A 27694-nucleotide genomic window follows, 5' to 3' on the forward strand; every position below is an offset into this window, starting at 1 on the left:
ACCCGGGTGCTAGATGGGCTCAGCCCATGATGGGAGGCACAGACATTTGTGGAAGAGGAGAAAGGGTAAAGGAAGATACTGAGGGAGATTAAAGCATGCTGGGGCTTGGGCAGGGATGGAATTCCTGGTGTTTCAAACCACCTGCTGCAGGATGCTGTGAGTGCAGGGGGCATCGCAAAGGTGCCACCAGGAAAGTGGCTATGCAAGGTTTGGAGCTGCTTGGAGATGACCAGGCTACTCCCCGCCAATATTTGGGAAGCCAGATTCCCCCTCAGTTAGGTCAATGCTCTCGAAAATACATTGGTTTTGGTCTGAATCAGAACAGAGGGAGAAAAAAAATAAAACCTGGAAATATTTGAGACAGGCCCCATCTTCTTGCAAGGGAGAGGGGAAATCACCCCAAAGTGATTCCTTCCTTGTGGGAAGCATGTGGTGGTGCCGCCTGTGCAATGGGCAAGCTCTGCCCTCAGCAGTGCATCCCCATCCCGCTCAAAAGCAGACCCCATGTGGGAGCTGCCTGGGCAGAGCGTGGCCGGGAATGGCCAGATCTGGCACCGGAGAGCCCACCTGAGCTGGGCTACTGTTAGCAGAGGGAAACCATCTGGCTGGGACAGAGGAAGAGAACCTGTGTCTGCTGAGCCACGTGCAAGGTTCCTGTCCGTCTCACAGAGACTTGCCTGTGCAGAGCTCTTTAGGAGGGCTCTGCCATGCTTGGAGGGAGAGGGCAGTTATCTCCCCTGTCAGTGGGTACTCAGATTTATGTATATCCCCGCGCTTTCCCCTAAACAAGCTTTCAATACAGAAATTGCAAAGCTGAAGAGATCCTCTGCAATTAGGGGAGAAGACTTCTCTCTTTCAGCTAACATGAGAAAAAGGGCCAAATGAAACCATGCATTGTTAACATGCTTCGGCTTAGTCACTGGGGAGGGTAATAAACAAGGCAGATTTGGTTGGGATAAAAAAAGCGTCGAGTATGGCGAGATTATGAAACAATAGGTACTGATAGAGAGGCAGCACAGAGCCAGCCGCAGAGCAGAAGCTTTACTGAATGCCTGGATTTGAATGAATCCTAATGATAATCACAGGCTACATGGCAATTCGTTTAAATAACGTGCCTCCTGCTTCCTCCCAGCCCAGCAGAATGAGTCCATACATGTTAATTGCTTCATTTTTGAAGAGAAAGCTCCTCTCTGTGCGCAGTATTATATATTTAATTTTTGCTGTTTATTTACTCTGCCCTTCTTCAAGCCTTTTGCTGTCTATAAAGGCATCTGCTGCTGTCATTTTGCATTTCGAACAAAGGTGTTTGCATTCAAGCTCTGAAGCCGTTACAGGGAATTTCTCAAGGAAAAACCAGAAAGGACTGATTGCTGCCCAAGATGAGCCAGATTTCAGGAGGGAAGAGGAGCTGGTGAGCCAACCTACACATCAGAGGTAAGAACCCCAGCACCACAAGTCCTTTAAACTTTGTGAAGGGTTGGGGCAGGCCGCAGCTTGACCCTCTCAAGTGTCCCACTCCTTTCCAAGCAAAAACTGCTGTAAAGACTCAAGGCACACCCAGGAATATATCACTTAAGATTAACATCAAGTGCATTTGCTCGGGATGCACAATGGAGAGGTTAGAATGCTTAAAACAGATTTGTCAGAGAGCAACCACAACAACAATAATAATAACTGACCAGGTTTTAGCAAGATTCCTCACTGATTACATGTCATTTCGTTGCTGAAACAGAAGTGTGCTCCATCAGCTGTGGTAGCTGCACTACCACAGTATTGGTGGGAGCAGAAGCAGAGGCAGTAACACCTTTCTGGACATCTACAGCCAGACTTCCTGGTGCTGCTGCCAGACTTAAATCCCAGGTCTCCTCTTCTCTCCCCGCTTCTGTTCAGTTCCCTCCTGGGAGCCTTCCTCTAAGGGTGATTAAGCCAGTATTGCTGCAAATTTTTTCTGTGTCAAAAAGGAATGGGGAATTCAATCCCAGCTGCTTTTGCTCACAGTAGTTTATAGGTGTGAATTAGCATCCGCTAAATTGTATTTCCTCTCATGTGGTGTTTGTTCCCATCTGACTGGGAGTCTGTCCTCTCCCGAGTACTGCTACATTAGCTCATTTCATTGGCAGAGGTTTTTTAAAAAGTTTTTATGGGGCTTATCTCAAAAAGTGGTCATGAAGGTCACCCTGTCCCAAAACAGCTTATTCTCCAGAGCACTTGATACTCAAGCTTATCACTTAATTTGGGTATTTCCACCAAAACCTGCTGATTAAAATGCTGCTACCACACCATGGGATATTTATGAAGGGATTACCATGATTAGAAAAATTCATTAGAATATACTGGATAAAAACAGGAATGCTTCTTGCAAATGCAAGTAGTGTTACTAGTATCTATTTCCCCGTGTCTTACAACCTATCTGAACGCAGACAGAATTGCTGTTTGTTTCCTGCAGTTAAAAAAAAATAGTTTTTCTTCTTCATTAACATCATTAATGACATTAGAAATCAGATTTCAACAGCTACATATTCAAATGGCACCACGTATCTATAGGCAATACTATTTATGACTATTAAATATTATTTATTATAAATTTTAAATTTTAAAAAATATTAATTTTAATACCTTTATGGTAGGGCATGTTGCTATGACCCCACAAGGAGATGAAGCGGAGGGAGGTGTGTGTGGGAGAAGCAGTGCTTGGGGAATGGATGGAGCTGAAGCCTTATGTTATTTGGCCGTAGCAGCCTCATGTAGTAGCAAAGAGAAGGAGCAAGCCCCTGCTCACTCTATCACTCACCATCCCCTTGTGAAGTTGGCAGGAGGATTCATACTTTCGGCTAACTCCCAGGCTGGCCTCTGCCTGCACCGCAGGAGAAGGCTCGGTGTCATTGTAAAGGCAGTTACTGAGGAGGGGAGAAGGACCTTTCTCTATGTTGGGTCCAGAAACTCATTACCAAGATCAGCTCCTTCTTAGCTACAGGACTGAAGGTGCTCCACGGAGCTGGAGCCTCCCTTATCCTGCACAGCCCCAGTGTTCAGACCATACCAAAGAAAACTATAACTAGGTTTGGTTCCAAGTTTTAACAAGTTTTTAGCTACAGTAATGAAAGTCTTTAAAAGGATGCAATTGCACCCATGCTTAAGTCACCCTTTTTTGCATGGGTTTTTCTGTTTGTTTTCACTTATGCACTTTAAAAACCAGGTACTTGTCAGTGAAGGAGAGATGGTTTTACATGACTTACAAGACAGATGGATGCATTATGTGTCCTACCACAGTCGCTCTGCAAATCTGGAATGCAGGGGGCTTGCCCCTGCTCCTTTTCGAGATGGAAGATGTGGACATACATCTAGGCTTCTTGGAACTGAAATTAGGAACATTTAATTTCTCAATAGGTTGAAAAGCAAAACGCCTTCAATTGTAGGACCTTGCTCCCTCAAAATGCATTAGAAAAAGAATTACCAAAAATAACAAAAGCTATCTCTGCCACGGATTGACAGCCTAGAATTAGTCTGAAACATGCGGCTCTGCAAAGCAGTTCCCAGATTGTACTGCTGCTCCTGACAGACAGTCAGGCCCCATCCAGACACAGAAGTTGTTTCACTTTCATTCTTCTAGTAGAGTATAATCCCCATGCCTCTTTCTCTTCTCACCGAGCATGGAGGCAGATATTCCAGCCAAGAAGTATTAGTAGTGTAATTTATGTGCTTAAAAAGGGGGAAATATATTATTATGCCTAAGTACCTGTGCATGCCACCCTGAATTACACCTCTGAGAGTGTTTCGGAGGAAAACTCCACCACTCTCCCAAACCCTGTGGCCTTTCTCTTGAACAACAGAAAAAGAGAGTACAGACTGGAATTCAGTCTTCCGTCTAGAGGAAAAAAAAGACTTTTTTTTCTTTTCTCATTCCCCTCAGAGCCAACACAACCACTGATAGTACTTTTTCCCCTGGTGTTTTGCAGCTGGATCTGTTCCTGGTCTGGACTGCTCACAAGATTTTATGGAAGACTAGTGCCAGCAAGAGGAAGAGGATGGGCATGGACACCCTTATTGGTGCCAGTGTGGACTTTCAAGTCAATTATGTGAATATTTCTAAAGTTTCTCAAAAGACCCTGAAATTACTGCACAAGCGCTATATGCCTTTTCCCGTTTTCCAGGAATGGGAATGGAAACAGTTATTCCCTCTGGAACCGTTGAATACCTTTTTCCAAACAGTCCCTTGGAAATGGGCTGCAGACTGAATGATGCTTTCTGGAAAGCTTCATGGGTCATAGCTGACCACTACTGCTTCGGGGTGGAAATGCTGTGGTAATACCTCTTCTATGTTGCCTGCCCTATTTATTTATTTATACTTTGGCTCTGCACACACAGTTTTTGACCAGGAAATGGGTCCTTTCAAACCACCTACCTCCAGGACAATCCATTAACAACCAGGCTTCTTTGGGCAAGGGGGTCACCGCATCTTAGGTCTTGTGCTGAGACTTGTTTTGTGATTTGCACTACACAAGGTTGGATAATCACAGGGTATTCAGGAAAGCATCATCACATGACTGCCATCTGCTGTGGTCTTCCCTACAAATCCACTTTTGGCCACTGTGTTTATGGCTCCTGTTGGAGAGCGTGTTGGAGGCTGCATGCTGGGCTGAGCAGACTTTCACCCTATATGGACATTTTATTTTTTAAAAAAATGTCTTCTTCACAGCTTTTAAAAGAACATGGGATGGCTACTGGTAGTTATAAAGAGAGTCAGAGCAATTCAGGATGCCCTGATCCACCTTCAGGCATCACGTCCTAAGTGAGAACCACCAATGCTCTGGGCAAAAGGTCTAATGAGTGGACAAGTGTTTGCCAGATCCTGCCCCACCGACAGCCTGGGAGAAGGGTTTTACATGATTTACATGCTGCCATCAAGGTAAATAAGCCAATGAGTGTGTTTTAACTTTTGCAGGCAATTTAACACTGCAGGCTAAGAGTGACTCAACAAATACATGTTCCCCCTAGTCAGGGGAGCAGCACTCCCTGACACTGCATTTTCCAACTTGAGAGAGTGGGAAAGGCAGTCTTGTTGCCAGTTGTTTGCTACTGACTGTAGCTGGCATCAACCATGTCTCACGGTATCATCCAGGTTCATTATGCAGTTAATGCTGGTTTGCAATGCATTTTAGCCAATTTTCAAGCTAATTTTTAGTACCTGAACATTATGCTGTGCCAGGCACTGCTTTCAGGACTTCATATATTGCTGCAATATAGATTTTGGTAACAGACTGAGAGAGAACACAGATAAAGGTTGCTGATAAAAGGCACCTTTTTCAAACTCATACAGATTAAAAATAAAAAGCCTTGCTGAAGTTCTCCCGATTAAAGCAACGACAAAAGGCCTTGATGAGACATACTGAGCAGAAACTGTGTCTAGAATTTTTATTGATTACTGATTTACTCTGTTGTCTAAATGCACTCTTCATGGGATCGGAATACATCATATGCTTTGTGACGCATCCATGGCGTGCCTGAAATCGTGTAACCATGTTTCTAGAGCAAGCTGTCCTCGTTTTAACCTGATGTGACCGGGAACATGTGTATGGCCCAGGGAAAGAAGGCCCACACTGGGCAAGAGGCTATCTGGCTGGGAGGCCAGCTGTGTCTGGATCAGGGTTTTGTTTCCAGCCTTCTCGCAGGCCACCTTTGACTCCTCCTGCTTGTTCTTCTCTAGGTGCCATCCTGCTTTTAGCTCTGCTCAGTCACTGTAAAAGTAGCATCTCTGTATATGGTCAACACAGTTTTACAGGACTTGTGCTTATTCTTCTCCTCAGAGGATAAGGAAACCAGGACCAGGTGAAAACACTGTGACTAGGTAGAGCATTAATCTCTAATTTTCTGGAGCACATGGACAGAAGCAAGTGGCACCTGGCTACAGGCCAGCACAACTCTGCATGAAGACAAGATCATGCAGATCAGAAGAGGAACTGGGCAGCAACTACTGCAGTGTAACTTACTCTAGTGCAAAATGACTCCAGGCTCTAGGAGGAGTCCAAGCTCCTGAGCAATTCACCAGTCAGGCTAACAGCAGAAACTGCAAATCCTTCTACGTCAGTGCAACAGGGTTTGCGCTGGTATAAATCATGTGTGTCACTACATTCAGAGACAGGAAAATAAGGAAGGAAGAGAAACAAAAGGCAGAAACAGAGATGGCCCTAAAAGGCAACTTATTTTCTTACAGAGCAATCCTGAAAGCTACAATAAGGTACTGAACAATAAAACATGGCTAAAAAGTTTATTGCTACACAAGGTCACCGTCTACCTTCCCCCACAACTGCCCTCAGTGGGAGGCTCATTGTGGAGTGACGGATGCAGAGCTGAATTGACAGGTGAACCTGAGGGATCTGGCTGTTTCCTCAGGATGGATCTGACATCCCTGGCTCTTAGGATGAAGACAAAGGGTGAGGGAATAGAAATATTATGACTGCCATTCTACAGAGAACGAATAGCAGCGTTAAGGCTATCTGCACAACAGGATGGCTTTATCAGTACTGGAATAGCAGTGTGCTATCCTGCAAAGCACGTCTAGCGAGGACAGAGCTATTTCAGTAAAACAGGAAATTTTTTTTAGCAGAGTAACACCCTCCTGAATGCAGTGAGCAGCAATGTAGCTATAAGAAATGTTTTTGACAGTTTAACACTCACTAGCCCAGAAGCTCCTTCCCGCTTGCATGGCTGTATTAGCCCTTCCCTCTCCTCACTGACAGAGCTGTCTTGGTTCACCTGAATCAGACTTTCTGTGAGACCTGGGACAAAATAGTTAGGGTAGAGCTCTACCAGAGCCCTGCTAGAGTGGGAGAGGTGTGCTTTCCCATGAGTTACAGTCACTGGCTTTTCCCTTCCCACTCTACTGGGACAGCAGCAGCAAAGACAGCAAGTGCAGAGGATTTTGTTTTGCTCTCACTGTTTGGTCCAGTTCCGGCTCCTCTCCCTGGAGCCCCAACTTTCAATGTGCTGATGCTGCTGAGCAGCCTCCAGGCAGCTTGGTTTGCTTCCTTATCGCAACCAGCATGGCTCTGCAAGGAAAAGCTCCAGCAATACATGGAGAAAAGGAAAAAAGACCATCTGTCACTACTGCTCACTCTGTTTGAGGAAATCATTCAAGCAGCATCACCAGAGCTCTTTTGCTGCGTGACACGCATCTCCTGCAGGGGGTTTAGCTGACAGGATTATGTTGACCATTGCTTTTTAAGTAGAGACAAAGTTTCCCAGAATTTGGGAATTGTCAGTCTGCGACAAATAAATGGCTGGCATATCACTTGTTTTGATACTAGTGAGAAAATGGGCCTTTAGAGAAGATGGAAAAAAGATCATGAATTAGATGAGAAGTGAGGAAACAGGCTATAAGCAGCCCAGTCCTCTCCTAAAGAAATATCTGGCAAAATACAGACTCTTATGATAATTAGATGGCCCTTCCTTTACTGTAATGTCTGAAGGTGTGTTCACACCCCCTACTCAGGGAGCTTAATTTAGAAGTTATAACTACTACATTCAAATTAGTCATGAGTGATTCAGACTGTTCAGACTTGACTCCTCAGACAATGGAGAGATGGGAGTTGTGTCAGGTGTTAGGGTATGAGCAGTCTGAACATGGCCTCGGCTGCCTCACGCTCCATAGATGTGTTCTCCGGACGTCCCCTGGAGTGACAAGCACTATTTCCATCCCACGTACAGGAAAAGATTACTTTGTCTGGAGCAGGCTACCAGTTTGCATGAAACAAGCCGCTTCTACCAGCTAATCTCGATTTTGCCAGAGTTTACTTTGGCCAAGAGCTGCACTTTTTCCACACAAAATCCTCACCGAACTACTGCAAGCATTATTCAGTATAATACTTTTTCACTTATGAAGAGGTCATAAGCCATCTTATAGTGAGTGCAGATATTTTAAGGCAAAAGGGAATTTAGATTTCTCAACAATGGAGATTTTAACATGTACTGCTTGCCAATATAATGAACACATCCAAGAAATATGACTCAAGTCTTCATGTTTCTTGAAGCTAAGAACTGTCTTGTCTGCTAAATGTGCCAGAGTTTTCCATGGATGTGACTTGGCTTCTATTTTTGCTCTCCCTGTATTATCTTGAATTAGACTGCAGGCACAATGCAACCTAAATACATATACACAAAGATACAAATTTTTTTCTTGACATGTTATGGAATTAGGGAAAAGTGACCTTAGTTTTATTTATGCACTTCACACTGAATTTCTGGTATTTTAGCAGATGACTCCCCATAAGAATGTTCTTTTGATCTCATTTAATCCCCAGCCCACCTCTCTTGACTGAAGGAAAGGAAATTCAGTGTCTAACCAACTATTGCTCTTCTCTGGAAGTGTCAGATAAAGAGCTCTTCTGCTGACTCATCTTGGCAGCCAGATCAGGTGGACTTCCTTAGGTCCAACACAGGGCTGGAAAAGGGGCTAGGAAAAGCTAAAACGTGTGGATGGGGGAAAAAAATAGAAAAACAAGGGGTCTTGTACAAGCCAGTTCAGGAAGGACCAGGTCCTAACAATTCTGTGTTCTTGCAAATCCTCAACATGCAAAAATTCAACATTCAAGCCACCAAGATTTGCCCCAACAGAGAGTTTACATGAAGCACTCAAGAAAAGCAAAGGTCTGTCACTGTACATCTGAAAGCTCTCCCTGACCCTTTGAGCTTTTGTCTAGAAATCCATATCCAAGATGTCAATAACATGAAAGATATTTTATTGTGGAACTAGGCAAGGGAAGGAACAGTAGAGAGGCACTTAGATTTGTTCCAAATCTTCTGCCACAGCGTTCCTGCAAATAAATACCTTAGTGTCGTAGTTTCAGACATACTTATGCAACCAAGTCCCTCGCTACAGCAAGAGGAAGTAGTTAACCCCATTTCCAAAAGCAACAGTGGCTATTAACACATTAGGTATCTTGGGGGGGGGGGGCCTAGATCCTTGGGTCTTAAAGCCTGGCTTCAGAGAGACACGTAAAATCTATGTTTTGCTGATTCGCTTGTGGACCTTTGTGAAACCTTACCTCGGCCATGAGCTTGATTGGTTATCAGTATATAAAGCAACATCAACATGAACTGATAACAAAGAGGAGTGAGTACTACAAAAGTAATCTAAGAACTCAGTCAGATAAAGTTGAGAAATTCACATCAATTACTAGGACCCTGTTCCCTCTACTGGTTTTGAACACAGCTGTGTGCATGGCAATGAATTCCCAAGAAAGCCTGCAGAAAGGAAAAACAGCATGAATACTCATGGAAGTCTGCATTCTCAGGAACATTTGCACCTGAATAGCATGTCCTGTCATCTCTGAACCTTCTTTGTAGGCCTAGGAGTAGAACTGCTCTCAGTGGGATTTAAGGGACCTGATGCACATCAGAGTTTCTCTTTGCAAAGCATCTATGTTACCGTATCCTGTCATGATTCTTCTGTGGAAGAGTACCTTTTCAGGCAATTCTTGACAAGTATTTTAGCTTTATACTATCTAATTAGGACTTTAAGCTCCTTGGAATAGTACTACCTGACTTCATCTATCCCTGAAGCAACAAAACCAGTTCCAGTATTACAAAAATAACAACTCAGCTGATCTATATGCAATCTGTATTATGTGCCCTGTCAGTTCTATTGATTTGCGGAAGGAAGACTTCATATCTTCCTGCCACAGTATAATCTCAAAAGGACTCAGAAAACATACAGGATTAGTCAATACAAAGTTTTGCACTCAAAGAGATAGGGTGTTCAAATTATAACACTCAAAGATTAAGAAAACATTTGGGTACAAGCAATTAGTGGAAATACCTCAACCATTTCACTGGGAAACATGATTCATTCTTATTAAAAATAATTTGCTACTAGTATATTGCTAAATCTTACTTTCCAGTGCAACTTTTAGAAACAGGTATTGCATCTCATTTCTCTGGGCAAAATTGGGACTGGGAATAGATCTGGAAAAAAATCTGGATTTATTATCAGATGCTGAAATGACATGCTGAGACACAGGTTAATTCACATGCTATTTCTGTGGCCCATCTTCTCACCTGTGTGACAGAGTTAACTGTACCCTTGCTTCTCTTATGAAATGTTACCACAAAACTTATTTTCAGGTGAAAACTGTACTGTCTTTCCATTTTGATAAATAGATGGTAATAATCTTTTATCCATCACCCCCACCCCACCCCCATACTTTATATGGTTTCCCTGTGTCACCAGTTATAGAACAAGAAGTTTTCTGATTTTTACACAGTAGGTGTAGTTACGTAGCACGATATTACAAATGCATCTTACTCTGTTTAAGATGAGAAATGAGCAACTTTGAGCTATAAAAGCAGGATCTTTTCATATTTTTGGTGAATTTAGCAGCTATTTTGTATATTTTGTATTTGCCAAAATGTTTTCCATTTCAAACACCAGCTTTGAAGAAGACAGCCTTCTCTGTATTTTAAAGCAAGTCTACATCAAGCTCAAGGTAGCAGCTTTTACTGTTAAATATTCTTAAACACATCAGACTTCAAAAATAGTTGTTTGCTGCATGCAGTTAGATAAAGTGGTCAGAATTTCTTTAAATACTTTTTCCTTTTCCCACAAACATGAGAAATATAATGCCGCAAGAAGCACATTCATCCCTGTAGTCTTTCATGGCAAAGAACCACTGTTGAAGGTATTGTTGAAAGATATCAAAAAGGAAAAAGGACACACGCCTTCCCTTTCCTTTTATATATATCTATATCTCTATATATGTATGTATGTATGTATATATAATCATTTCAAGTTTGAAGAGCTGACAAACTTGATTACAGAAACATTATGGTATGTGTCAACTAGTATAGCAACATCACCTCAAGGAAGAATCACAGAATAGTTGAGGTTGGAAGGGACCTCTGAAGGTCATCTGGTCTAACTGTCCTGCTCAAGCAGGGACACCTAGAGCCAGTTACCCAGGACCATGTCCAGATGGCTTTTGAATACCTTCAAAGGATGGAGACTCCACAGCCAAGCTGTGCCAGTGCTTACTCACCCTCACAGTAAAAGATATTTCCTGATGTTCAGAGGGAACCATTGCCTCTGGTCCTGATGCTGGACACCACTGAAAAGAGCCTGGCTCTGTGTTCTCTTCACCCACCGTTCACATATCTATACACATTGATTAGATCCCTCTGAGCCTTCTCTTCTCCAGCCTTTCTTCATAGGAGAGGTGCTCCAATCCCTTCATCATCTTTGTGGCCCTTTTTCAGACTCTCTCCAGTATGTCCATGTCTCTCTTGTACTGGGGATCCCAGCACTGCACACAGCACTCCAGGAGTGGCCTCACCAGTGCTGAGCTGAGGGGAAGGATCACTTCCCTCATCCTGCTGGCAATACTTTGTCTAATGCAGCCCCAGATACCATTCACTTTCTTTGCCACATGGGCACATTGCTGGCTCATGTTCAACTCGGTGTCCACCAGAATCCTCAGGTCCTTTTCTGCCAAGCTGCTTTCCACCTGAACAGCCCCCAGCATGGAGTGGTGCCTGGGCTTGTTTCTCCCCAGCTGCAAGACTTTGCACTTCTTGTTGAAATTCATGAGGTTCCTGCCTGCTCATTTCTCCAGCCTGTTGCGGTCCCTCTGGATGGCAGCACGACCTTCTGGCACATCAGCCACTCCTCACAGTTTTGTGTCATCTGCAAACTTGCTGAGGGTACACTCTTCTCCATTATCCAGATTGTTAATGATGCTAAACAGGACCGGATCCAATATTGACTCCTGGGGTACACTGTTAGTTACTGGCATCCAACTAAACTTAGTGCCACCGATCACCATGCTCTGGGCCCGGCCATTCAGCCAGTTTTCAGTTCACCTCACTGTCTGCTTATCCAGCACATACACCAACAGCATGTCTATAAGAATCTTATGGGAGACAGTATCAAAGATCTTAATGAAGTCGAGGTAAACAATATCCACTGCTCTCCCCTCATCTATCAGGCCAGTCATTTCATCATAGATTTTGGTCAAGCATGACTTTTCCTTGATGAAGTCATACTGACTACTCCTGACAATTTTCTTGTCCTTAATGTGCCTGAGAATGGTTTCCAGGATTAGTTGCTACATCACCTTCCTAGAGATAGAGGTGAGGCTGACTCGTCTGTAGGTCCCTGGTTCTCCTTCTGACCCTTCTTGAAAATAGGAGTGACATCTCTTTTCCTCCAGTCTTCAGTTACTTCTCCCGATCACCATGATTGATCAAAGATTATCAAGAGTGGCCTCACAGTGATATCAGCCAGCTCCCTCAGCACTCATGGGTGCATCTCATCAGTGCCTATGGATTTATGAACATTTACTTTGCTTAAGTATTCCCCGACCTGGTCTTCTTCCATCAAGGGTACATCTTCCTTGCTCCCTTTCTCCCTTTCCTTGCTTCCTTTCCCCCTGGTGTCTGGGACTCCTGAAGGCTCATCTTGTAGTAAAGACTGAGGCAAAGAAGGTATTCCATACCTCAGCCTTTTCCATGGCCTGTGTCACTGGGTGTCCCACCTCACTGATCAATCGACATACATTTTCTCTAGACTTCCTTTTGTCTTCTGTGTACTTATAGAAGTTCTTCTTGTAGTCTTTGACATCCCTAGTCAGATTCAGTTCCATCTGGGCTTTGACCTTCCTAAGTTTGTCCCCGGATGCTCAGACCATACTTCTATATTCCTCCCAGGTCAACTGTCTTTCCTTCTGCCCTCTGTACACTTCCTTTTTGTGTTTGAGTCTGGCTAAGAGATCTTCTGTTCATCCACACAGGTCTCCTGGCATTTTTTCCTGGTTTATTAATTGGGATGGAACTCTCTTGAGCTTGAAGGAAATGATCTTTGAATATCAGTCAGCTTTCTTGGGCCATCCATCCTGCCAGGGTGTTATCCCATGGGACTCTTTCAAGTAGATCTTTGAAGATGCCAAAGTCTGCTCTCCTGAAGCCCGGGGTAGTGAGTTTGCTTTTCACCCTCTTCCCTGCTCTCAGGATCCTGAACTCTACCATCTCATGGTCACTGCAGCTGTGGCAGCCTTTGACCTTCACAACCCCAGCACGCCCCTCCTTGTTGGTATGATGTCCAGCAGAACATGTCTCCTCATTGTCTCCTCTATCACTTGGAGGAGGAAGTTATCATCAATACATTCCAGGAACCTCCTGGACTGCTTCTGTCCTGCTGTATTATCCCTCCATCAGATATCAGGGAGGTTGAAAGGAAAGTCCCCCATGAGGATCATGGCCTGCAAACTTGAGGCTGCTCCTATCTGTCTATAGAGGGCCTGATCTATAATAACTTGTTCTTCCCAGTCAGGTGGCCTACAGCAGCCATCCACTATGACACCTTTACCTGTCCTCTCTTTTCTAACCCCTAAACTGATCTCAGTTGGCTCCTCATCCATCCCCAGACAGAACTCCATGCACTCCAGCTGCTCTCTTACACAAAGAGCAACTCCACCTCCTCATCCTCCCATCCTGTCCTTCCTAAAGACCCTGTATCCCTCCTTTGCAGCACTCCAGTCATAGGAGCCATCCCACCATGATCCCAGTAAGATTGTAGCCCAGAAACTGCACACAGATCTCTAACTGATCATGTTTATTCCCTATTCTGAGTGTGTTAGTGTACAGATACTTCACAGAGGCACCCCAGCATGGTGACTTTCTGGAAAGGATTTGGGGATTTTTCCATAATAGTGCCTTGTAGGCACTCCCTTGCTTACATGCAAGCACTGGAGGTGACACTGCTTAAATCCCGTTTGTTGATTTTGTGATCCCTTCCTGTCATACCACCTGTGCTCTTTGCTCAGCAAACCTGGCACTCCCTCACACTCTCCCTCCTCCATCATTCTTGGTTTAAAGCTCTCCTAATAAGGTCAGCCATCCTATTGGTGAAAATAGCTTTGCCCACTTAGGTGGATCCCACCTCTCTCAAACAGACACTAATCTGCAAACAGGGTCCTGTCGTCACAGAACTCAAAACCCTATTGCCAGCACCAGTTCTGCAACCAATTATTGACTTGTCCTATTAGTGCCCTCCTCTTTCCCCTCACAAGCAGGACTGAGACCACCACCTTGGGCCCCCCATGCCCATGACTACCACCTTCAGAGGTTTCCCCTGGCAGTATCATTTGCACCCACACAGCGTCACAGCAGGAGGTTGTAGTCAGAGGGCTGAATAAGCTTCAGTATTTCCTCTATAACATCCCAGATCCTGGCCCCAAGAATGCAGCAAACCTCTCTAGATGATTGGTTGGTTTGAGAGATGGGTGCCTCTGTCCCCTGCAGCAGGGAGTCACCCACTACAATGACTCATCGTTTATTCCTGGTAAGTCTTGCATGGTTTAGGGTTAGGTGAACCAGGTCCTTTGCTTGACGGCACATCTAGCTCCTCTTCAAATCTGAGGGCAGTCAACTTGTTTTGCAGTTGTAAGCCCTTAGGTAGGGCAGGAACCTTCCCCTTATCTAGAGGTTTTGCTTACCTTGACAGTGTGAGTGAGACTCTGCCTGCTTTCCTGTTGCAGAGAGGGTCTGACACTCTTCAAGCTGTTAAGTCTCAGAGAAGATCCTGTCTATCTCCCTTTCATCTTCCCTGATGAGGTACAGCCTGCTCACTTCCTCCTGTAACTCCTTCTTTTGGCAGCACAGCTTCTCCAGGTCAGCACACCTCCTGAAGGACAGAGGGCCATCTCTCCTGGCCTCAGAGAGAGGTCCCAGGCACTCCCTGCAACCTGGGACTTGGAGGGCTGCATCAGCAATCTGAAGCTCAGTCTGTGTGGAAGCTCTATGAGGTTTGCATGGCAAGGTTTTGGTAGCAGGGGGGCTACAGGGGTGGCTTCTGTGAGAAGCTGCTAGAAGCTTCCCCCATAGCTCATACAGCCAATGCCAGATGGCTCCAAGACAGACCTGCTGCTGGCCAAGGCCGAGGCCAAAGGTGACAGTGGCAGCGCCTCTGGGATAACATATTTAAGAAGGGTTAAAAACTGCTGGGCAACAGCAGCTGGAGAGAGGAGTGAGAACATGTGAGAGTAACAACTGTGCAGACACCGAGGTCAGTGAAGAAGGAGGGGCAGGAGGTGCTCCAGGCACCGGAGCAGATTCCCCTGCAGGCCGTGGGGCAGCCCGTGGTGAGGCAGCTGTGCCCCTGCAGCCCACGGAGGGTAATGGGGGAGCAGAGCTACACCTGCAGCCCGGGGAGGAGCCCACGCAGGAGCAGGTGGATGCACCCAAAGGAGGTTGTGATGCTGTGGGAAGCCCACGCTGGAGCAGCTCCTGGCAGGAGCTGTGGACCCATGGAGAGAAGAGCCCATGCTGGAGCAGGTGTGCTGGCAGAACGTGACCCCATAGGGGACCCACGCTGGAGCAGTTTGTGAAGAGCTGCAGCCTGTGGAAAGGACTCATGTTGAAGAAGTTCATGGAGGACTGTCTCTAGTGGAGGGACCTCATGGTAGAGCAGGGGAAGAGTGTGAGAAGTCGTTCCCTAAGGAGGAAGGAGCGGCAGAGACAACTGTCACTGTGTGATGAACCGACCACAACCCCCATTCCCTGTCCCCCTGTGTTGCTGTGGAGGAGAAGGTAGAAAAAATTGGGGATGAAGTTAAGCCCAGGTAGAAGGGAAGGGGGGAAGGTGTTTTAAGGTTTTTATTTTCTCATTATCCTACTCTGATTTGATTGGTAATAAATTAAATTAATTTTCCCTAAGTCAAGTCTGTTTTGCCCTTGACAGTAATGAGTGAATGATTTCTCCCTGTCCTTATCTCAACCCACCAGCCTTTTGTTACATTTTCTCTCCCCTGTCCAGCTGAGGAGGGGAGTGATAGAGCAGCTTTGGTGGGCATCTGGTGTCTAGCCCCCCACAGAAGCCTCTGCCCTAGCAGGGACAGCTGCTCCCACATCAGTAGATGTAACTGCCTGAAACATCTACTAGGAAAGCTGAAACGGAACATATGAACATTTCAATTAACTTCAGTTATGAATCTGACCACAACAAACCAGAGCAGATTTCAAGGGTAGATGATAAAACTGCACTCTAACCTCCCAAGCTTTAAACCATAATGCTGACAAGGGCATCATTCCTTTCAGGCTGAAAAGTTCTACCCAACAATGTCATGTGATAGCAAGACAATAGGAAGGAAAACATGGGCCACTCGGAATGAAAAGACAGATGCAGAAAATCATAAGGTGAAAGGCTTTGAGAAAGCTGTTTGTATTTGAAAATTTCAGAATCAGGTCATTTCTAAAAATATTTAAATAAAATAATTCATTTATGCAAATGCATTAACCCAGGAAGTGCCAAAACCAAAAACCAAACATCCAATATGAAGATTTTCTTTACAATAAAAATCCTTCTAGGAAGTATATTAAATACAACAAGCAGGGAAAAAAACATCTCAATTTATATTCAAGGGCATCACATTTTAGAACAATGTCTTAGCCATTAATCATTTATAAATGATTCACAAAGAAATTAAATATGCTATTCCATAAAAGAATAATCAAATTTACAGTTTAGATGTAAGGCTTCACCATAACATCTCATATCCTTCAGCTGGCTCTCTGCATACCCAAGCCGAGTGATCTGTGCTTACTCTCCCACCAGAGTAACACAGCACGGTGGTCCTCAAAAACATAGGTAGTGTTCAGGTTTACTTTCTCAAGTTCAACAAAAAAAGTATTACTAGGAAGTATCCTATTATTTGTCACAATAAAAGCAAATGAAAAGCTAGGAGAAATAAGTAAGTTATATCTGCCAGTCTAGATTGAGGGAATGGATTAAATTACACCTTGCAAAAAAAGGTATCTAGCTGCTAGTTATGCCATCGTATTATTAGTCATTGTGCACAACTGGGACACGGAACTCCAAATCACAGACTAGAAACACAGTGCTTCCTTTAAACAAAGTACGTAACTCCTGTGTGAAAAAAAATGGGGAAAAAATAATGGGAACTATTCACTTCCATAGTTATCATATGCATAAGAACTATTTGCTTTATAGAGCTCCAGTTTATTCAAAATACTGAATGTAATACTGATGACAGTAATATCTCTTAGTTTCCTTATGCATCAAGTATAAATCAGAGAAAAAACTGTCCCAAAACACTCATTTTCAACCACAAAACACTGCCAGAAATCTCATATTTGCAACAGTTACCTGACGTTGCAGTTAACATTAACTCTGCAGACAACAGTCACAAGTACTTACTAAAAATACAGATATGTTTCCTAAAAGTAAAGTGAAGCTTTATTTAAGATGACAAAGCTTTTGTAACAGTGCAGGGTGCAAATTTTCGGTATGAAGACATTCAGAAGATTTGCTGTTCAAAGAGGATCTTTTCAAACCCTGGTGGAGGTGTATGATAAAATTCACTGAACTGACAATCCAGAATGGCACTGTCATCAACTGCAGAAGAGAACCAAACAGAAGGAATTAGAGAAGGAACACTTACAGTCTGATCCTCTATTACACTGTCTTACTAGATTATATACTATGCTCAAACATGAAGAATATTCTCCAATGCATCCATTACATATATACAATTAAAAGAAATCTCTTCAACAAATTTGCTAAAGCCCTGCACACATATCCGAGAGGAGCAAATCATCTCCCTTTTTAGCTGATTATTTTAGTCAGTAAGGGGTCCTTAGTGAAGTCGATCAGAATGCTACCTCTGATTCCACCGGGAGTGTTAGCAGGGCTTCAGGCAATTTCCTCCAAATTTTCTACTCTATTTCTCCAGAAATCTACAGATTAAGGACATTACCAGATACATACTGCAGGGCTGTCACCTCCTCAGATGCATATTTTTCTGTCCACTTCCTAATTCTGCCGGACTGTCAGCTGTCTGCAGTGATTTTTCTGAAGGCTTACAAGGTTTCAGATATCTGCAATGGTTGGTGTCAGACCATCTGTTTTAGCATGTGATCCAAAGAGAGCTTCTTTGACTGCTTCTTTAAGTTGGAAGTTAATGTTTTTTTAACAGTATCTCTCCCAGTTTTGGATCCCCTGCATAATCTGAGACACTAGTGTTACTACCTTCAATGTAGAATATAAAAAAGAAACTGCTAAGGATTTTCAGAGGAAAACTTTCATGTATACCCAACCAGTCAGAAAAGCAAGATCTCTTTCAAAGACAACTTCCAAGACAAACCTGGTACACCAGCAACATTAGGTCAAAACACGAAAGCTTCATCTCCATATTTTAGTTTCAAATTTAGATCTCTCAGAGCCAAGGTAGTATTTTTTTCCTCCTGCGCTCAGTTAAAAGTCCTATTAGTATATTTGCACAGTTCTGTAGTACTTAGACAGTGTTTGCACCTCACTTCCACAAAAGTGCCTGAGGTACAGCTGCTGTAGGGAACAACCTTTAAGTCCATTTTTTCTGTTTTACATTCTTAAGCTTGACGCTGTGTTTGCCTGCTCTGCCACATTTCTTTTTAAAAGATATCTATAGTTCTAGTCTGAATTATGGATAGGGTCAATGCTTAAGAAACTCCCTCCTGTATGGTCAAATCCTTTCACGTGACTAAAGTTCACATTAAATTAAGGACATTTATAGTCAAAGTTTATACCAAGTAAGTACCACACAAAAGCAATTAGCAGGCTTCAATTGTTATAGCGATATGTAGGAGATATGATATGAAATTATGCCCACTCGTGGAAGGTGTTAATAAGAGCCTGGCAATAAAAGGTCACTGCATTCCCCAGGCACAGAACTTCTTCAGTCAAAAAAAAAGATGATTTAGAGTAGGCTAACATGACACCAAAAGCATGAAAGCAACCTGCATTCTTCATGCTACATAACACCATTTCCAAAATATACAGAAGATGCAACAATTATCACATAACAACTGTGTTCCTGCTGCTCATGAAGGTTTTTGCGCAAGGAGATCCCGCAGTGCTGCAGGGCAGCTATTGTCTGCCACAGCATTTTAGCAGCGCCATCATGTGGCTTGAGAACACATCACAAAATGACCATGCAAAACAATTTCCACTCGAACAGCCTGGAAAGATACAATTTGTCACTTCAAAGCCTCTACAACACATCTAGAGTATTTTCTTCCGGTTCACAAAATTCAATATTACAACTGTATCAAGATATAAATGGGAACATGTCAACAGTTCATTAGGAACCAACCATGAAATGAGAAAATTACCTGTACCACACAGCTAATGGCATCTCAAGAGCAAAATTATTTTGGAAGAGGCTACTACTTAGATGAAGCTCACACAGGAATAAACTGGAGATGGCTGTAGGTGTAATAAAGGGAATCCGATGAGCAGTTACCATTTGCTGTAAGTTATAAGCCAAACCAGAGTGTAGTGTTGGTTACGCACCGACTTATTGGAAGTGCTGCCTTTCAGATGAGATGTTAAACAGAATTCTGACTACTTGGGAACTACAAAACCACCACCAAGTTCTGGAAGAGTAAATTGTTAACACGCATCTTGGACAAATTCCAGCTTCCATAATACAGAAATTCATTCTTAAACTGCCCGTGCAGGGATTAACTGGATATGGTGTTTGTTTCTTGTTCAGAACTGCTGTGTTGTACTGATGGCTGCTGGCAAAACAGCTACTACAATTCACTCACCAACTGTTGGATTTCAAAAGTGGGCATCAATTCGGTATAGCAGCAAACAGCTGTACCACTGTACAGCAAGCAGCTGTACTAGTACTACATTAAAGTTGTTACTTCCATAAGAAAATACAAACAGCAATTCAGTATCTATTCATATTTAATACTGAACGCACTTATTAAGTATGTGAAATTAATGGGCACAAATACCAAGCTTCAGAGATAAAACAGATTAGCCCACAAGTCTACAGGAGTTCAAATTTGTTATTTTTCTTTTATCTGCTTCAAATTTTTTTTATGTGGCAATTTTTATACTGAGTGCAGAAACCCCACAGCTTGTTGAATATGGACACTGTAAGTAGTTAGTGTTACTTTTTTTCCTGGCTATTAAGCAGCATTAAAAATGAGGTGAAAATATACTTCTGTATTTTCCTAAGTTTGTATTTGCATGCAATTTATAGCTGCAGTTGCCAAAAACAAATGATTAATGTGTGTTCCATTTAAGTGAGAAGAATAATACATAGCTCACAGGACAGACTTGGTACAAAAATATTGCCCATACTGTGAAACAGTTTGAAAATCTCTGACTTACCATAGACCACTGGGTAGACAGTCCCACGGATTCCTGAAGCCGGACAATGCATGTTCTTCCCATTTAAATATACATTTAATTCTACATGGTCATATGTAATGCCCTACAACGTACAGAAAATTAACAAAACACCATCAACAGGTTTATACACGTAAGATTGCTACCTAATTTACCTTTCTTAGCCACAGACAAATCTTAATACCATTATGCAAACCACAGCATCCTACAATACCTCACTTGAAATACTCCTGCAAAGGACTAGAAGTTAATAAATGACCAGTAACATTTGTATTTTCAAATTCTCAGGATTCCTTAACACTCATTCAATTTGGATGCAGCCCAGTAGTGCACATCTTACTAAGTTTACAAAACAGATTTCCAAACTGTTCTTCACTATGTTAAAGAAACACAAAATTTTCGATGATTTTGAATATTAAGCAGTCTGAAGTCTTCTTGTTTATATCTCCTCATGGAAATAACGTGATACTACGAATTAAGTTTATCTGCCCATAGTTCCATACGGAAACCTCTCTCAACTCATTTACTCTACCAGCAGCAACAGGCCATGGTTTCATACACAATGCTATAAATATGTTGACTACAGAGCAGAAAGCAAACACTAATAAGCCAATAAATTATTTATTTGTTAGCTAAATGATTTTTCTTACTCCTTTGGTATGACTGAGTGTGACAGTTTGTGCTGTCATTCAGTAATTCAGAAATCTACTTCTGTGACAGAACAAAATCAATTGAAAATTATGAAAACTGGGGAGTTGGCAGTAAGACATCAGCTGTTCTTTTGTCATTAGTTGAAGATGTTCAGACTACACAGGTTGACCAAACCCTGAAACAGTCTGCAACCCTCAAAAAAACCCCCCACCATAGTATCTGTGGGTAACGGATAGAGGCATCAATCTTAGCTGTTTGGGGCCTCTAAAGATGACATTTCTAATCATTGCTATATAGAGGCAAGGTTACCCAGCAAGAAAAAGCAGTGGTGATAAATGGTCTCAATTTCATTGCATTGCTCCTATGTATTTTTGAAAATGCATCTCTAACAGGACATTGAGAAAACAACAGCAATAAAACACAACCCTTTGAACAAAGTCACCTAAATATGTTTTGAGAAACCTGGAATAGTAAGGTACAAAAGATCCTAAGATTCTCCATTTGCTCTCATTCTTAATAATTTTCCCAGTGATCATTATTACCCCCTCCCCACTTACTAGCTTTTCTTCCCTACTAAAGTTTGGCTAAAAATACAACTCATTTGTCATCCAGGACCTATCTCTGCTCAGCTTTGTCCTTCTAATCATTAACCAGATAGATACGGGACGTTGAATTCAGCTGGGCATGGTGCATAGCTATGTAATGCATTCCAGCATATTATTTGTTCAGGGAGGTCCCATCTCAAACAATGTCAGATCCTTGTGGTGGGAATTATCTGTCAGGCAGATACTGCAACAGAGCATTAGAGAGTACTTTTCAAACACTGATAGAGTCTGTGCCTCATTCAGAGACGTATCGATGCTGAGAATGAAATCCACTGATATCCAGGCTGCTGATCTGTTCAAACACAACAGGAGTTTGTATCAGCACTTTCCAAACTGGGAGATGCAAGCCAAACAAGTTGTCTGAAACAGTCTGACCACAGAGCTGTAAATGAGAGGAATCTGGGAACAGCTGGGAAAGTAAAGAAGCCTTAAGAAACTCACCACCACATCGCCCTCCTGAGGAAGGTTGTTTGCTGGTAGTCTATTTTTCTCCTCATTGTTATAGTAGAGAGCTCCATCATTTCTCATCACCAGGCTATGGACATCTCGACCAAGTGGAATTTGATTCAGGTTTGCTTTCTGGGTTGCAACTCCAATACCCCAAATCCCTAAAACATGACATTAAGATAGTAAGAAAAAAAACATTATTTTGAAGACTATCTGACTGAAGCGGGGCAGAATAAAGAATGTGTTTTTAACCAGTGCCATGGCAGTACTACCAGTAAATATCTCTTGGAAATACCAGGACTACTGTGGGTAAACCCTGGTAGGCAGCTAAGCACCACCCAGCCACTCACTTTCCCCCAGTGGGATGTAGGAAGAGGAAAGGAAGAGTAAAACTAAGAAAACTTGTGGGTAAAGATAAAAATTGTTTACTAAGCAAAGGAGAATTGGAAGAAGGAAAGAAAATAAAACAAAGTGATGCAATGGCAATCACCACCTCTCATGGGTAGACTGATGCCCAGCCAATTCCCAAGCAAAAGATGGCTAACCTCCCTAAATCCCCTCCTCTCCCTTTTGTTGCTGAGCATGGCATTATGTGGCATGGAGTACCTTTGGTTAGTTCCAGCCATGCCAAACAGATGTGAGAGACAAAGTGAGAAACAGAGGTGGCCTTGACGCTGTGCAAACAGTGCTCAGCAACAGCTAAAGCGTTAGTGTGCTATCAGTATTGTTTTGGTCACACATCTAAAACAGAAAACCATAGGAGCTGCTGTGAAGAAAACTAACTTTATCCTGGCCAGACCCAGTACAAGCAGTCTTGTACAAGACACTGAAGATAAGCAGCATCTATCCTGAAAAAGAAGAATCCAGAGAACCGTAACCACTTAGCTTAACTTTTATTCCCAGAAAAATATTGAAAACAAACTCTGAGACTGTAGGAGGATGTAAAAAATAAATCAAGCTATCATGGATTTGTGAACAACACAATTTCCTTTTTCAGGCAGTTAGACTAGTCTCAGGGAAAAAGAAGATATTGTATATACGATAATCTTGATTTAGTAATGTTTCTGAAACTCATACAACACTGAAACAGTCAAATTATGAAAACACTGTCTAGAGAGTTACAGCAATATGAATGCACAACTGGTTATATTCCAGGATTAGTCATCAGTAGCCTGCTGTCAAATCAAAAAAGATGACACAAGTGAGGTCTGAGGTTTTGCATTGAGTGCACAAGGTCAGATACTGTTCCATAGTCACCTGAATGACTTGGATAACGTGACAATGTGCTTATTAAGCGTGCTGCCAGTACCAACCTGACAGGACTGCAAGCTCTTGAGGCCCCTCGAGTTTTAAATGAACCTGACAAATTGGTTAAGAGGTCTGTAATAAGAAAAATGCATTTGCTTTTTCTAAATTATGAAGAACAGCAAGTAAGTAGGAATAGTAAGTGGCACAAATAAAATAGTGGCTTGGCAACTGGTTCATAGAATACAACTCGGGTTATCACAGACCACATGCTGAGCATGAGTCTGTGCCCTACTGTTGTGAAAAACTTCTGAATGTATGGCATGTATAAAGCAGACATACTGTATGTACAGCAGATGAAGGACATCTGCTGCTGCAGCTGGAGCAGAGCATGTATTTTAAACATCATATAGCAAGACAAATTAGGTCAACTAGAGATATTCTAGAAGAAAAAACCGAAACTACTCAAAAGTGTAAAAACATCACATATAAGGAGACAATGAAAAACAGTTGGGACTGTTTAATCTATAGAAGACTAAAATGAGGCAAAGTATAAGAAAATTAGTTTCCAAAGACAAAATTGCAGAACAATTTATTCTAATACTTACATGCCCAGAATGAAAAGGTCAAGAGCACGAGCCAGATTCAGATTAGGCCAGAAACACTTTTCAATAGTCAGGGTGACCCCTCAGATGACCCCTAATAGATTGTGCAGTGACACTTCTGGGAATCAAAGTTTTAAGTTAAGTGATCTACAGTTCTCCTGCCTTGGAGCACAGGAATAGACAAGACATGGCTCACAGGGACCAGGAGAGTTTATTACCTGTGTTTCTCAAGTATAAGAACATGGGTACTGTATCTGTGTGAATAACACCCATATATGAACAACAGCTGCAGTGGACTCTTCCCCCAACAGAAAGGATACTAAAACTGCCCAGTTAAGACTGATCTGAGGTTTACGTGTAGTTTAAAACTGACCTGCTGGTTCGACTGCAAGGTGTTTTGGACAGATTTGTGTTCACGCTGCCTGCACTCCAATGCAGCTGAATGCAAACAACCCTTACCAAAAAAGTGCCGGGTTCAAACTCCAGCTGGTATCCTAAGACCTGTCTCCGAACTAACACCTCCCTTCTTCTCTCCTCCTACACACATAGGGGAAGAACAGCTTCATTTTCACAGTGTCTGTTGTTTTTAAAAATACAGGCTGATTTTTAATGTTAGAATACAGGCAAGCCTGGAGTGCACTCTGTACTAGTGAAGCTGACTGTATGAGTACATGCATAATGCTTCCAAATTTCACCCACTTTCAGCTGCCTTGCGCTAGATCTGTGCAAAACAAATAAAAAAACAGGGTGCTGAAAGGCTCCTCGTGATAAGGCTGTGTTGGAATAAGTCCTGCACATCTGATTTGAAGAGCAAAGTGTAGCACAAGGAGTGCTACCCTTGCTTGGGCAAACACAGCGCACATTAAAAGCAAATTAAGGTAGACAAATAGCTACAAATACTGCCGGATAAACTGCGCTATTTAAAAAAAACCCAAAACCCACAACCTCATAGCTACAGTGGTTTATGCAGTCATAAGCATTTATTTACAGCATACAAAACAATACAGTGTTTTAGTATTTGCACTCCTTTAGTAATATACTTACCATTCTTTTTTAATAATTCAGAGTCACAATTAAAATTTAAAAACAGACATTTCCTTTTACACAATGACAACTTATAAAACTCTCCAATGTTCACAAGTTCAAGGATGCAATTAGAAAGACGTATGTGCTTGGTATTTGAGATATGACCACCAGCAGGCAATCTGACATACCTTGCAAGTTTTAAGTTGTATATATTTGCTGACTAACCTGTGGACTGGATTTTAAACTCAAAATAGCTCTTGTTCTGATGTAAAGGTGCATTGGCTAAGCAGCCTCCTGTGCCACATATTCTTCTGCCGTTTTTAACAATGACAACATCTGTTCCTGCAAGAAGTAGAAAAAAAAAAAACACCAAAACTTCAAAACATTTTTAGAACTCTGGTAGCAGCCCTTAAAAGCCCTAAACATTGAGAACAGTTTATGTTATTTCTGCTCCAAGTAAGAGCTTCATTAGTCTATGAGAATTAAGAGCCACACTTTGGAGCAACAAAAGGTAGGCTGTTTACAGACCACTTCATCTGTCAACTAGAGTTTATTTATTTAAAATCTATACACTGCTCTAATTTCGCCTCTTTGGTTTTACAGCACCATGCTGATGACAACCTTTGCTCAGTCACATCAGAAGCATAACTTACAACTTAGTCAGAAAGGGTTCACTGTGAGGCCAAAGCCCTGCACTGTGTCTCTATACACTGGAGGAAAAAAGTCTGCAAAGAGAAGGAAAGGCACATCGGGTAGAAATGTTTGCTGGAATTGCGAAGTGTTCAATTGTTCTCTGGGAAAATCCTTTTATTAGAAACATGCCTGCCAATAGAGAGAGAAAAAGTCCTCTGCTAAGTTCTCCTTCTTCAGTAGAAGACTTCATCTTTAGGCACTGTTATCATGGTTAAGAACATGGGTGACAGTCAAGGTCCACAGGTACAACTGAATAAAACCAGGATAATAACTGCGGTTGAGCACTGGACCCTGGATCGGCCACACAGCTTTCCTCCTAGTTCCTTCCCCGACTCTGCTGCAGCTGACCCAGATCACTTCTCTACTCGCAAAGCCCAGGCATGGTTTTGCTGGTAGTTCATCCTAAGGCTGCCACTCGAAGAACGGTACGGACAGGAGCCCATACAGCTTGGCTCCTTCGGTGTCTTCATTGCTGTACCTGGCCCCCTTTGCTCTGAACAATTCCTTGCCTAAGCTGAACAAAATCTTCAGCCCCCCTCAGACTGACGCACACCCCCACATACTGAATTTAAACCAAAGTGAGGTGGGTTTTTTTTGTTTGTTTTTTTTTTTTTTTTTTTTTTTTCCTGAAAACTACCAAATCCTTCTGAAGAAGGAGCCAAAGAGCGACTTTCCCAGCACGCTCCTCTGAGAGGAGAGAGGATGAACTTTGAGGGCAGGCGCACACCGCCCCTGGGGCCGGTACGGTTACCCCGTACGCGAACAACCCGACACCCCCACCAGCGCCGCGTTCAACCTTCCCGGCGACGCGCAGCCTCGCCCGCCCCGCTCACAGGTTACCCCCTGCCGCGCCCCGGGCCTGCGGCCTCCTGCCGGGCAGGCGCCCGCGCCGCCACCGCCCCCCGGCCCCCGGCCCCGATAACGGCCCGTCACGGCGAGAGGACAAACCTAGACCCAGACCCGCCCCGCTTACCCATGCGCTGCGTGTCGAGATGCACCGCCGGCATCTCCTTCAGCGGAATGTGCCCGGCGCCGCCATCCCTGCACCAGGACAAGCAGCAGAACACGGAGGCGGCCATGACTGGCCGGGCCCCGCCGCGCCGCGCAGACGCAACGGCGGCCACGGCGGGGGCCACAGCGGGGCCGGGCGCGGGCAGCGCCCCCTGGCGGGCGGGAGGTGTCGGCGGAGCGGGCGGGCCTTCGCTTCGCTTCGCTTCGCTTCGCTTCCCCTGGCCGCTGCCCGCCCCGGCGCGACATGGCGGGAGGCGGCGGGACATGGCGGGAGGCGGCGGGACATGGCGGGCAGCGCCCGCGGGGGCGCGGATCGGCCCGGGCGTCTCGTGAAATCGAGTACGGGCTGAAGAAATGACGCTAAAACCTCATCTTTCCTCGGGAAAAAATTAAATTTAAACGAAACCTGCTCCTTCTCCACAGCAGAGGAGCTGTGTCTGGATGTGGCAGAGGCGGCCTCAGCACGCAGCCACTTAAAAGGCGATTTATCCATAAATGTGTATGTACATATAAAGGAGAATTTCTATATGTAAAAAAGAGGACACTGATCATGGTGGACAGTGGTAGGTATCACGTCAACAAATTTCACAGTGCAGGTCCATGTGGGAAGGGAGTCCTTCGTGGAAATTTACTGGTCAGTTATTCCTGGCTCCAAGTAACAAGAATCCCATTTATCTTCTTCTTTTTTTTTTTTTTTTTTTTTCCTTTTTTTTTCTTTCTTGGAAAAATCAAAAGAGACAGGATTCCTTGAAGTGAAAGGTTCGCACAGCTGGGTCTGGAGGGGGCCAGCTACCTCTTCCGCCCAGGGTCTCTCCGCCTGCCTCCATGGCATTTGAGGAGAAAGGGCAACCTTTCCAGACCTGTCTGGCTAGGGAGTCTGAGCTCTGAGCTTTCTGTGTCCTGTTTGCTTCTACAGTACTTTTATCATCTTGAACCTTTGGTAGAGTGTTTTTCCTGATTTACTCAGGACCAGTTGAACTCAACTGTAAACACTGCTACAGTGAAAAACATGCTATCTTTGCACTTACTGTGTTTTTGCAAAGGACACTTTGGGACCAGCTTTGTGTCCCTTTCATAGGGCAGAATGCCACGTAATTTAAAAAGTTGTAGTTTGGCTTGTGGCTTTTGGGTTAGACAAGTGCTTCTTCAGCAAAAGCCCTAGAGCTTGTCCCTACAGCACACAGCATTGAGAACAGGGGCCACAAACTGGGCTCCAACAGATA

General features: G+C 43.5%; 1 protein-coding gene across 2 annotated transcripts; it reads right to left on the reverse strand.

Moving 5' to 3' along the window:
- Nucleotides 1-16178: 16178 nt before the first annotated feature.
- On the reverse strand, nt 16179-26558 carry SPRYD7 (SPRY domain containing 7). 2 transcript variants are annotated; one of them, XM_074913399.1, is made up of 5 exons: nt 26434-26558; nt 24993-25109; nt 21886-22052; nt 20171-20273; nt 16179-17401 (listed from the first exon to the last, which is right to left on the reverse strand). In XM_074913399.1, exons 1-5 carry the CDS (start codon nt 26537-26539, stop codon nt 17304-17306), a joined length of 591 nt encoding a protein of 196 aa, XP_074769500.1. In that variant the 5' UTR covers nt 26540-26558; the 3' UTR covers nt 16179-17303. The 2 variants fall into 2 exon arrangements, with proteins under 2 accessions (XP_074769500.1, XP_074769509.1); XM_074913408.1 differs by lacking the exon at nt 24993-25109.
- Nucleotides 26559-27694: the final 1136 nt, after the last annotated feature.

The sequence above is a fragment of the Athene noctua genome, chromosome 1, assembly GCF_965140245.1.
Source record: "Athene noctua chromosome 1, bAthNoc1.hap1.1, whole genome shotgun sequence".
Classification (NCBI taxonomy): Eukaryota; Metazoa; Chordata; class Aves; order Strigiformes; family Strigidae; genus Athene; species Athene noctua.

What these genes read in the sequence shown, in the direction of transcription:
- SPRYD7 (XM_074913399.1), bottom strand. Translation starts at nt 26,539, where the DNA reads ATGGCCGCCTCCGTGTTCTGCTGCTTGTCCTGGTGCAGGGATGGCGGC. An exon ending in CTCAGGAGGGCGATGTGGTG is followed by an intron (nt 20,274 to 21,885) that starts GTGAGTTTCTTA and finishes TGTACGTTGTAG; the next exon opens with GGCATTACATATGACCATGT. An exon ending in TGTCTACCCAGTGGTCTATG is followed by an intron (nt 17,402 to 20,170) that starts GTAAGTCAGAGA and finishes TCTCTTCTGCAG; the next exon opens with TTGATGACAGTGCCATTCTG.